The sequence below is a fragment of the Centruroides sculpturatus genome, unplaced genomic scaffold, assembly GCF_000671375.1.
Source record: "Centruroides sculpturatus isolate CEXI.00-Female unplaced genomic scaffold, Cexi_2.0 scaffold54, whole genome shotgun sequence".
NCBI lineage: Eukaryota > Metazoa > Arthropoda > Arachnida > Scorpiones > Buthidae > Centruroides > Centruroides sculpturatus.
Window position 1 is genome coordinate 544790 of NW_019384340.1, and position 13482 is coordinate 558271.

The 13482-nt window shown below is 28.3% G+C and overlaps 1 protein-coding gene across 1 annotated transcript in view; it reads left to right on the plus strand.

Moving 5' to 3' along the window:
- LOC111634108 (cap-specific mRNA (nucleoside-2'-O-)-methyltransferase 2-like) overlaps positions 1 to 13482 on the plus strand; it is a 28554-nt gene that overhangs the window by 13856 nt on the left and 1216 nt on the right. The window contains exons 8-12 of the mRNA XM_023378796.1: positions 7201 to 7329; positions 8327 to 8503; positions 9020 to 9154; positions 10495 to 10593; positions 12988 to 13168. Coding sequence (XP_023234564.1) covers positions 7201 to 7329; positions 8327 to 8503; positions 9020 to 9154; positions 10495 to 10593; positions 12988 to 13168 — 721 coding nt within the window. The remainder of the gene's footprint in view (positions 1 to 7200; positions 7330 to 8326; positions 8504 to 9019; positions 9155 to 10494; positions 10594 to 12987; positions 13169 to 13482) is intronic.

Sequence of the window (13482 nt, forward strand, 5' to 3'; positions counted from 1 at the left end):
TGAAACAATGCAATTTATCTGATGATAAATAATTAAAAGGAAGTACATTCAAATTTTGGAAATAAATTAATTAAATAATGTATTTTAAATGGTACAATAAGAGTTTAAAATTCAGAACTATACCGTCAATCTTTGATTTATGACCCCTTGAATTATGATGACCAAAACTGGTATATTAAGAAACTTATTTACAAGACCAAACAATCACTTCTGCTCAATAATAGCACATTATTACAAATTTTAAATGTAATATTGTAATGGGCAATAAATATACACTACAACAATAACTAGTATGTTTATTCACGTTTAATTTCAACTTGGATTTGTGTTATTCATACTGAAAAATCTAAAACAAATCTAAATTTTTGTGGCATTGCTTGCTTTAGATTTATCATTCTAATCTCAAATTTATTATAAAGTCAAAGTGAATTAATAATAAAGTAAATAAATAAAAATTAGCAACACTCCAAAAAGTCCTTAAAAATTGCATCACAGTTAACATTGTTTATAAATTTCTGAATGTCAGGATGTCTTCCCCATGCAATTAGCACATTGTCTATGTATCTTGTGTGCACACAGATGTTAGAAGTGTACTTGGGTATGATGTTAGACTCCAATGACCTAAGCACAATTTCACAGTGTGTCCTAGAAGGGGAAACTTCTCAAGGGAATGTCCCAGTTCTGAATGTATGTAATGCCATTGAAGGTGAAAAATGATGAATATGTGATCAGAAATGCTAGTTCTAAAATTTGCAAATGTATCTTTGGAGAAAGGTTGAACTTCTCTAGAAGAAAATCCCTTAAGTGATAGAAGCATGGCTGTAATTTGATAGAAAAGTACAAGGCTTGGAGTTGAGCACTGTGACATACGCCTTTCAGACAAAATGAGATTCGTTAGTCTTTTGATGATGATCAAGGGCTGTGAAATGCTATATTCATGTGTAGGAAGGTGTTGAGTTATAAATGTGTTAAGGATGCATTCAATGAGAATGGTTTGTAAACAATTCTTGTTGACCACTGGCCTCATGTTCTTTCCTGGTTTATATTCCTTTGCATATTTAAGCAGCCTCAAGATAGATGAAAAGGGACCACAGCATTTGTTGACCAAAGCATCCATAAGGAGTTTGTGCCAAATCCTTGCAAGTGAATTATTTAACTCTCGATTGTCAGTGGTCCAAGACAAAAAATGAGCTGTTTATGATGACGCTATTGGTGCAAGCACAGTATATAAGTGGTTTTCTCATTTCAAATCCAGTAATTTTTCTCTGGAACAAATGGAATGCTCTGATAGAACCATCTGCTATTGATAACAAGCATATAAAGACATTACTTGATAATAACCCATGTTACAGTACTTGAGAGATTGCTGAAATCCTGAAAATATCAAACAGTATTCTTTCTATATAGCATCAGTTTTGGACTGTTGGTCACCTGCATGCTACAGATATTTGGCCACTCCTATCAATGCTGATTGCAAGAAAATTCAGAACCTAATTCAACTCATGAGAGCATGCTGGTATGTTTTAGGACAGTTTCATATAGTTGACGCGTAAAAAAAATGTATAAAAATATTTGATATACAGTGGGTGGTCGGTTAACGAACATAATCCGTTCCAAGACTTTGCTCGCTATCCAAATTGTTCATTAACCAATTATCGATTTACCATAGGTTTTAATGGGAATTTAATTAACTCGTTCTGGAGACCCCCAAAAATAAAAAGTATATACTTTCTTACTATGTTTATTTATATGTAATAATAAAAATACATACATACACAGTTGTGCGTTTTTATTAGTCATGTTTTTTCCGTTTGAAAGGGTTAAAGAATCTGTCTAATGTCGATTGCTTTTCTCTTTTCTTCAGGATTTTTCGTAAGTAATTAATAGCATTGCAATTGTAGAAATCCCCAAGCCTCAACCTGGTTTGGATGCCATTCTATGACCATTGTTCTGACATTTTCCCACTTCTTCAAAGGATCTTTAATAACAGATATCAGCATTAATCCTCTTTTTCAGAAGAAAACATATCTTGCGCAAGTTTCCTGGTGTTCTTCATTTGAGAGTTCTTGGCATTCTTCTGTCATCAGATTCGTTTCAGGTTCCATTATGAACTCTTCAATGTTCTTTGTTTCTCAGATGTGATTTTTGTTACTCGTTTAGCTCTTGAGTCTTCTTGATTATACAGTATTTTTCTTAAATAAGATTGAACTGCAGCCTACTGTAGACCTGTTCACACCATACTGCCCAGTGACATCAGACATCTTCTGCCCACTCTCTACCTTTGCTATTATACTGTCATCTTTTGAAAAGAAAAACAGAGGCAAAACTTAACGAGTTCCTACCCAACAGTCTTGCGAATACATAAAAGAATTGTTTTGTCAGAAAAATAAAAGGCTGGAATTACAAGGGAGAGTTTCAAAGTTCGGAGGAATACTATCCGATCGGTATATACCGGCTTGAGCGTCGATGTTGACGTCTCCCACACTTCAAAAAGTTTCAAATTGTTGCCCGAAGACAAGGGAAGACCAATCAGTATTCATTATTTTACTTTGCTTCTTCTTGTGTTTGTTCTGTGGGGTGTTCGTTATCTGATCATGTTCGTTAATCAATTACCCACTGTATATTTATTTTAATTTTATTCAAATCTAGCTGTCTCATAAATAACAGATGACTTTGTTCAAAGTTATATTTTAGTACTGCCATAAAATAGAATTTGCAAATTTAAATGAAATTAAACAAATTTTTCTTATTTAGTATATAAATATGTATATATAGTATTTAGTATATGTATGTGTATATAAAAATTAATTTAAGTATGAATATTTAAATTAATAACATTTGTGCATATCTTTCTTTATTTAAATTTAGTTTTGGTTCCATCAACAATGAAAACAATGGTATAAATAATACTTTAAGATTAACAGTACAGGAATAAAGGGCCATTTACAGTGAAAATTAAGTATAAACATAAAAACCTTGTACTGAATCTACATTATTTAATGCAACCATTCACAATGAGTTACATAAGTGTAATCTTAACTTTATTTATGTTAATGTCTTATGATTTAGAGTTTGCAAACTCCAAGTTTTTTGCTTTTTACATGATTTTACATAACAAGTGGTTATGGAATTCCCACTGATGAATTTTTCTATGGTTCAATGGATTAATTCCTCCTTCACCTGTCGCTTGAACTTTTAAATTTTCCAATGCAAAACACTTAACGTGTGTTTTGGTGTTATTTATATTCATAAACAACAGCTATATTAACTGTTTATCGTTGTTCATTATGCAAATATCAATCTGTTTCATCACTGACCATTATATTAAAATAATATTAAATTATATTAGTGCACTTTAAAAAATAAAATTCAATCAGCCACCCTAAGGTTTGCCTTCGTGTGTGCATGCACACACTGCACATCTATCAGAACTGGCCCAGTGTGTACATTTGAAACATCTTTACATCAGTTGCTATAATGTTTGGGTATTGCATGATATATAAAAAAAAAAACATTTGAGCCATGTCNCACCACACCTCCTTCACCTGTCGCTTGAACTTTTAAATTTTCCAATGCAAAACACTTAACGTGTGTTTTGGTGTTATTTATATTCATAAACAACAGCTATATTAACTGTTTATCATTGTTCATTATGCAAATATCAATCTGTTTCATCACTGACCATTATATTAAAATAATATTAAATTATATTAGTGCACTTTAAAAAATAAAATTCAATCAGCCACCCTAAGGTTTGCCTTCGTGTGTGCATGCACACACTGCACATCTATCAGAACTGGCCCAGTGTGTACATTTGAAACATCTTTACATCAGTTGCTATAATGTTTGGGTATTGCATGATATATAAAAAAAAAAACATTTGAGCCATGTCTCAGTATGTAATTTACTATTAAAATGCAATGAAAATATGCAGTTTTTGAATCAGATAATTATGAGAGATGAAAAGTGGATTATATACAAAAATGTCAAACAAAAAAGGTCTTGCGGAAAACAAGATGAGCTATTGCTATCCACTCTAAAAGCCAGATTACATCCAATAAAGTTATGCTGTGTATTTGGTAGGATTGAAAGGAGATTTTTAACTTATACAATAACTTATCTTGTTACTTGTTACTTTTTAGTTTGTGGTGGTAGTAGTACTGCTGATGAGGGGCATGATAGCCCGAAACACTTGTAATATGTGTACAGAAACTATTACTACAGGTGATATAATAAAGAAATTTTGTTCTTTCCTGAACTAACTCTCATTGCTGTGTCAATCTTTAAACACCAGCTTATGTTCTATTAATAAATTAAGTTCCAAGTAGACAATTAAAAATAATTGAAAGGAGATTGTTTATTATAAACTTCTGGCAAACTATAAACATTTAATTCAGCTTAATATTACTCCCAGATCGATGAAATGAAACAATTGAACAAAGACATCTGAAACTGATCAACTGGAAAAGTGTCATTTTTCAACAGGACAATACTAAACTTTGTGTCAATGAAGAGCTGGCAAAATTTACTTGATCTTGGATGAGAGGTTTTATTCCATTCATTCTATTCATTAGACAGCATTATCCGATTACCATTTATTTCGGTCTTTACAATCTTTACAAAACTTCTTTAATGAGAAAAAAATTAAATACACTAGCGGCAATCAAAAAACAACTGTGAAAAATTTGTTGTCAAAAAAGTTTTTCATAAAAGGGCTACCCAACGAAGCTACTTAATAGATGTGTGGGGCTCCAGAAGTGGGCTGAAACTACACTAAAAATAAAAAAGGAAAAAAAGTTTTTCATAAAGCCATTTAAGAAAAAGGTATAAACTTCATGCCTGTATAAGGACATGTTTGATGGAATTGTTAGAAAAGAGAGAGTCTCAGGTTAAAACAATAGATGAATGTAAATCCTAAGATCAACCTGGTTGAAAACATTAACATTTTTTCAACATTACTCACTGTTAAAAGTATATTCCTTATATCATTTAAGAAAACACTGATATGTCTTTGATAAAATAGTGTGAGAGTATAAAACATGAGAACGAATCGACATGTTGAACTTAAGTGATTTCTACAAAGGGAGAATTTAGAACAAGTGTGCTTGATGGAGCAGGCACTTGGCAGGGGAAATCCACTGAATTCAGTAGGGACTAGACAAAGACAACTATCCTGGTTTACAAAATAACCCTTTAATTTTGTCTGGGAGCATACAGTACTTCTAAAAAATTAAGACACGGAAACTTACGGAGCCCGAAAATCTAGTATACCGAATATTGTTAACATCAAATATCCCGACAGTATACTGCTCGAAACTCCCAAAACGTGAAGACATAAAACATATCGACAAAATGGGTTTGAAATAAATATCTTCCTTTTCTTCCCTCTAGGCAGAAAACAGTTCAAAAAATTTCGTCAATCTCCACACAACTTGGTTGCACAGTCTTTACTTTCCCAGGCAATTTTACCACCACCACTACTTTTCTTCTTCCCCGTCCTCTCCTTACTTCCATTCTGACTTCTCCTTGAGACACACCCTCCAATAAAACACTCACCCTCGGTTACACACCCCGGGATTACACAACTCCTCTCCACCAAGTCGGACCCACCACGTGATGAAGGGGGGCAAGAAAAGACGTAAGGCACAATAGAATTTTTCAAATTTATCCAACCAAAATCTTTCTTGAATTATCTTCACCTGAGTTTTCAAATATGCTCTTTTTCCATTCTTGGAAGAAGAGAAGGATCCATACCCTTGTATATTTGTTCATATTCCAGACCAACATCCTTCCAAAAAAAGGAAAAAACAAATTACTAGTATTTATCATAAATTTGTTATCTTTTTATTTCCAATTTTTTAAACCAAGTATAAAATTTAATTTCTCTCAGACAACACTCAGTAAATCATATTTGCCAGTTTTAGCGTTTAACAAGCAAGCAAGAAAAAAGAGACACAAAATTAATAAACTATCTCTTCTTTCTTCTATGCATTTGGACTAGAACTATTTTAAGATGACCAAGACAAGCCATTTATACAAGAGTACAAACGTTTTCGTTCATACTTGTGTATAAACAGCTAGAAACAAGTGAGAAAGGTTTTGTCTTGGTCATCTCTTCTTTCATAATATACTTTTTTACTTGAAAAAATAATAAATTAGATTTCACCAAAAAAATAAAATTTGCTCATATAATTAATAAGAGTAGTGATAAAAGGGCAAAATTTATGAGTTTTATGATACATTTCTTTTATTTTAAAAATTATATTGATTAATTTAAATTAAGTTTCCACAATCCTTTCTTTTCCAAAAGATATCTGCATTAAACAGAAAAAATATATACGTTAAAGCAAATATTTTTCTTATTTTTAAATTTATGTCTTTTCTATAATTGGATATCTGCTTTGTGGAATAGTTATTATTATGAAAGTATTGTTATATTGTTGGGGCCACAAAGAACTTGTTAGGGCTTGAGGTTGAGTGGACACCTTTTGCCTTTTTTTCTTTAAACATAAAATACATAAAATGTTTCTTTATTAATAAAAAAAATAGTCTGAAAGATTTCATTTTATGTTAGTAACAGTAACATTAATTTTACAGGGATCTAAAGATCCTTAAGATTTTTTCCAGGCCTGGATAAAACTGATTAATCTTTTGATTTATAAATTACATATCACTTGTTTCAAATGTTCTAACATTGTAACATAAAGTTGTTTTTCTATTTATTTTAAATATTATTCTTTTGTGAATTTTTAAACTTCAAAAAATTATAACTTATAGACACCTTTTGTACTTATTCCATCAGGTACATTTATTAGAAAAACAAACATTTTAAAATGTGAAAGATTGCTATATTTTGTATAGAATGTATTTATGGAAACATAACCTGATAAAGGTCACTGAAAGTGATAGAAAATGTTCATTTTTCCAATAAATGTACCTGCTGGAATAAGTACAGAAGATGTCTGTGATGATATTGTAGTAATTTTTACTATTAGATGTAATTGCCATGAAAAAATAACATAGATTTTCATTTAAAACTATAAAATTTATGTGAGGTCAAAGTTTAACAAAAAACAAATTTGAAATATTTTTAAATAGAAATTATGTTATAATATATTATCATTGAATGACAATAAACAATTTAATGATTTAGTACAGAATGATATTCTATTTTATATTTATTTCAAATATCATTTACAGAAAAAGCCAGTTGTAGTGTGTCAGAAATCCTGGATTAAAGTTGGACAAAAATACAAGAATATTAATAATTCAAAATTTTGCATTCCTTACATTTTGAATGTTTGGAACGAAGTAATTAATAATAAAAAGGTATGTAATTAACATAATTAACTTAAGTTTTATTTATTCATTTCATATTCTTTCTGTGACTATCAGTGGTGCACCCAGAGGGAAGCCAAGGGACTCTGGTACCTGGTAAAATTAAACCCTGAGTGTGCCACTTGCGACAACCTCAGTAAGAATCAACATTGTTATTTTGTTTATCATTAAATCAAATAGCTGATAATAGTTGATAAATGAATATTTTACTTATATTTGGAAGATTTTAATTATATTAAATAAAAATTTACCTTTTATTACTGTTTTAAATTCTCTAGAAAAAATTTGGTGCTATTACTTTTATAGTCTGTATGGAGGCTGAATTAAGATTACCTCAGATAGGACTATTAAGTTTTTATTTTCAAAAAACAAAACAATTAGTTTATTTCCAGCTAGGAAATTGCTCCAAATTCATCTCAGAATTTTCAAAATTTTCTACAGAGAGGAGTGCATCCTCCTCTCTGTAGAAAATTTTGAAACTTCTAACAACAGATAAGGGATTATCAACACAAAGCACTGATAGGAGGAGGAGGATGCACTCCTCCTCCTATCAGTGCTTTGTGTTGATAACCCTTATCTGTTGTTAGAAAGCTTTTCCCAGTCATAATTTAAACCCCAGTCTGCAATTGAATACTGAGTAGGTTATTTGCACAAAAAAAAACAACTTTTGTAAGTATTACTGTTGATAAATTGAAATACTTGTATGTACTTAAGTTAACAATTGTGGATGTGGTTGAATTTAAGATTTTGTAAGGGAGAACTTTTTACAGAAATATTCATTATCTAAACTTGAATAAAGTTAGATTTAATAAAAATTGCCAGGACAAAAATTTTAAGTTTACAAAAATTTAAGAAAATTCTTAAGTAGATAAATGTATTTTTTCACTTAGTCCTTTCATCAAAGTTACTTAATTTTCATTATTTGAATTTTATTATTATTTGCAAAATTTTTTAAAATAATGAAGTATTTATTTAAAATTTTACTTAGAATTTAAATGATACCTGGAAAGAATATAAATACAATTGGAGTTGGTCTCGTTTAAAGCAGCAAAAGCATCTATATTCAGAATTGTTAGAATTTGAAGTTTTAGTAAATATGGATATAAATAACAATAATCCTGAAATTAATGAGATTGTTAATGTTTTAAACTTTGAAAGATTGAAGGTAAGTTAAATGTTATAATTATATCTGCAATTATCTTAATTTTTTACATTTGATTTAAAATTTCTCCAATCACTTCCTGTTTTCCAAGTTTTAATTTGAATCTGGAACTCACTAGACCTAGCCTAAGTTTACTACTTGTTCTCCAAATTAAAATTTGCTTTGAAATAGAGACAGTTTCAAAACTCCAAGAGGCTGTAATGAAGAACAGCCTTTTGGACAGCATTTCAAAAAGAACCTTTCATGAGGGCATACATAAATTATTAATGTGTGTGTGGAAATTTGTATAGATTACAAAAGAGCATGTTTTGAAGGTTGATATTAAATTGAATCATTACTGTCAAAAACTTTCTTTTTTATAAATTCAGTCAGTGAACTTAATAGGCACACCTTGTATGTTTAAAACTTTGAAAATAGACATTACTGTATTGAAATTTGTGTATAGATGTGTCATTTTTGATTGTATATTTTTAAATACAGACAATATTATGTTTTATATGAAATTTAATATTTTCTCAGATAATACCATTCAATAAGTCAAAAAATCATTATGGAAGAAAAATTTTATTTGCAAGTTATTCAGTTACTGATCTCATTTATGATGTTACTGAATATCAAATAAATATTGTAGAAGATTGCATTAAGTTATTAAAGGTAAAAATTTTTCTGTTTTTAATCAATTAGATCATTATAGAATTAAGGGCACTCTGTTCATTTTCTTCTTTCTTTCATATGCATAATTGCATATTAATGTAAAAGTTATAACAATATTTTAAATTTATATTCTATATTTTGAAAAAATTATTTTTCAACTACTACTATGCAATAATTTGAACAAATTCAGATATTACAAATTTTAGATATTACAAGATTTTTAATATTGTTTAAATTTCTAAAAAAAATTTAATACAATAAATGCTTGCTAACTTAGACTAATATGGGTGAAGCTTGTCTGAGTTTGTCCAAGTTATGTTAAATCCAAGTTAGCAGGGATTTACTGTAATAATATATAGTGATCTATTTAAAAAAAACTAAATTTTAAAGTATAAATTTTTACATTTTTGAAAAATTAAATTACTGCATTATTTTCTAACTTTTAAATAATAATTTATGTTTATTTATTCTTATTATTAATATAAAATTTTATTTATAGATGAAATGCTATAGAATAATTTAACTAAATGGTTTTTCTTATAGCTTTTTTGTATTTTTGAAGACATTGTTTATCATATGTGAATTGTAGATTCAGAATGTTATCAGAAGAATAAGTGTAACTGTTAGCATGTTTTATAACTTCTTAATTTTTTCCATTCAAATTATTCCTGTTAGAATTTCTTATTATCTACTTAGTGGAAAATAGGTAGTTTCATAATGAATCACAACATAAAACAGTTACCCGCACTTGATGTTTTCCATGCACTATATAGAATATCTGCTAAAGAAGTTAACTTACAGGCTAATAATAACTTTTATTCTGTAGTTATTAACAAATCTTGCTATACTTAACACAAGCAAAACATAAGGAAAATAATAACATTAATAATAGTAATATATTATTTATATTATTAACAAAGTTTGGTTAATGAAAAAATGAAAATACTTAAATTGTAAAGCAAATTCCTAATCAGACACTCCTCAGTTTGAATAGTAAATATGAAAACTATTACAATACAGTTCTTAAATTGCATTGTAATAGATTAAATAGCAATTGTAACAATGTAAAACTCTATTTTTCACTAAATAAGAAAAGTTATTGATAGCTTGACAAGATGTTTGAAATTGAAATTTGGATTTAGAAAGTTATAAATCATATTTATTAAATTTACCTTATATTCAATATAATATTTTAAATTTACAGTTGTTAAATGGCAATATATTTATAGAAATTTCATAATCTAAAATCTATATAAGAAAACATTTGGTTAAATTATCCTATAACATTTAATATTTTATTACTGAGTATTACACTAATCTTTTAATTTTATATACTGTAGATAATCAAAGATGACGATGCTTTAATTTTATGCAATCAAGGTGCCTTAACACGATTTAGTGCTGGAATAATATTTCTTTTGTGCTGTTTATTTCATGAGGTAATATTTTTAATTTATGTTTTAATTTTTACTTGAAACATATGCTTTTGAAAATTTTTTCATTGATGACTATGATTTTTACACTATGAAAGGATTTTGTATTGTAAACAATATTGCATAAAAATAATAAAAGCATTAATGTACCAGTATTAGGTAGGATAAAGGCTACTGCTACTAATACTGCTACATTATTAGGTAGGTATTCTTTAAATACTTACCTACCTAAAATGATAAAGGACTGATTTTCTCTAGTTGCATGGTAACCCTTTTTATCATGATAATCCTTCTTATCATGCAACTGGAAGAAATGATTAATAGTATACTTGCTTACTGGAGAATAAAATCAATAAAAATAAAAACCATTTATCTATCCAGCAAAATTCTTTAATAACTTAAAAACGTTTTCAAATTACTGAGGATGAACGCTTTAATTAAACGTTTACTGAGGATGAACGCTTAATGCGTTTGAAAACGTTTTTAAGTTATTAAAGAATTTTGCTGGATAGATAAATGGTTTTTATTTTTATTGAAATGATTAATGACATGTTTTAACTCCAGCACAAAAACCAATTTAATTAGCCAAAAAATGTGTTAAACAGTTGTCATCAGACTTAAAGAATTTGAACTAGAGAATATATCAATTGAAACAATCTCTCAAGTCGTATTTCGTAACCAGTGTGACAGGCTTTTGAAAAATGGCATGTCATCAATTACATTAATCACGTTATTTACATTGTAACCTAACTGATATGCACAATACTTAGAATATAACAAAATACAATAAACACACATGCATATGAACCATTTGCAGTGGTTATTATTCTAATTCAACTAATCAAAACTATTATGCTAATGTTATAGTATTTTGTAGTTCATTTTCTGTGCAACCAGAAATGTCTCACATTTTTGTACTTATCATTTGTTTACTTATTAAATTGTTGGTGTATGTGTTGAAGGAGAGATATCAATCAAAGTTTCAAACTTTTGAAAATTTCTGGCATTTTTTGGCTTTGAAGCTTTGGAAAAAATTAAGTTACAATAGTAACCTTAACTTATTTTTTTATTTTTGTAGTATTCAAACAATAGTAAAAGTACATTTCAAAACAGAAGAAATTTAAATGTCTATGCAAGCAGAACCGGCCCTACCATAGGGCGAACGGAGCAGCCGCTCCAGGCGCTAAATCCCAGTGGGCGCCTCAGTGGTAAAGAAAATTAAAGGGTATAAATTAGGGGCAACCAAGGGGGCGCCATAATAGGATCTCGCTCCATCTTAAAACTTGCCTCGGGCCGGCACTGTATGCAAGCATAGTGAAAATGTAGAGAAACTTTACTTAGTGCTCAAAACCATTGAACCTACATCAACTGATATTGAAAGGATTTTCACAATTTGTGGTAAAATTTTAACAAAAGTAAAGAAGCACTTGTCTCATCTTTATAACACTTTGGATACATAAATTTTTATTTCAAAAGAAAATTCCAAATATATTTAATAATCAAACAGATTTGAAATTCCAAATTGAATTTGAATAAAGATTGTTTTTGAACTTTTTATGCCTCTGCAAGTTATGCAAAATAGTTTATTAATTAATATAGTTTATAAATTAAATAATATAGTTATAAAATTATATNAATATGACAATTATTTATCCAGCTTCTAATGTATTTTATTACATGCAGAGATAAAAATGTTACTAAGTAAATTTAATAATTGTGCTAACGTTATTGTAAGTAAAAATATTTAGAGCTTTGTTATGAAAAAATTTATTTTAAAAGTATTTTATGTATTTTTTTTAAAATATGTATTTTTTTTAAATACATAAAAAAGACTAAAATGTCTTCATTTCTTTGCCATGTTCAAATCATCAGGAACAACAGTCTTCCATTGAAGAGATGACCTTTTATTAGAGGCTAAACTTTTTTGCATAACTTGCATAACTTGCAGAGGCATTTTTATGCCTCTGCAAGTTATGCAAGTTATGCAAAAAAGTTTAGCCTCTAATAAAAGGTCATCTCTTCAATGGAAGACTGTTGTTCCTGATGATTTGAACATGGCAAAGAAATGAAGACATTTTAGTCTTTTTTATGTATTTAAAAAAAATACATATTTTAAAAAAAATACATAAAATACTTTTAAAATAAATTTTTTCATAACAAAGCTCTAAATATTTTTACTTACAATAACGTTAGCACAATTATTAAATTTACTTAGTAACATTTTTATCTCTGCATGTAATAAAATACATTAGAAGCTGGATAAATAATTGTCATATTCATTGTTATAAATGAGTTATAAATAAAATTGCATATTTTTGATATTGATTAAAATTCAAAGACTTCATTTTTGAAATGTAATTATTAGATATTACTTATTCTAATTGTTTTCTACTTTCCTAGGTTCTAGTACTTAATCCAAAAAAGTCTTCATCTCCACTTTCTAATCAGATATGGATATTTTCAAGTTGTAATTTTAAATATGTTGATAACATAAGAAAACATTTAGAACTTGTTGTAGAAGTTCATAATCAAGAAGATCTGTATCAAGTTTTGGAAATAGTTCCAATTCATATGCTATGTGGTAAATATTTAGAGATGAATTATTAATATTTTTATTTAATTTTCCTACTTAATTTAAATTATTTTAATTATATTACTAATTTCACACTGATACCTTTTAAATACAGTATAATTTTAATTATCTTTTAACGTTTTTGGTCATTTGTAATGACCTTCTTTAAAGAAGAACAAGAATATACATTTTAAATATAGAACATTGCCATCAGCATAAAACTTAACTGGAAAAGTATACTTTCATCTTTATTACTTAGGCTTTTTCAATTAGAACTAATTTGCTTGAACACAAAAAATATAAAATTTTTAAAATACATTGCA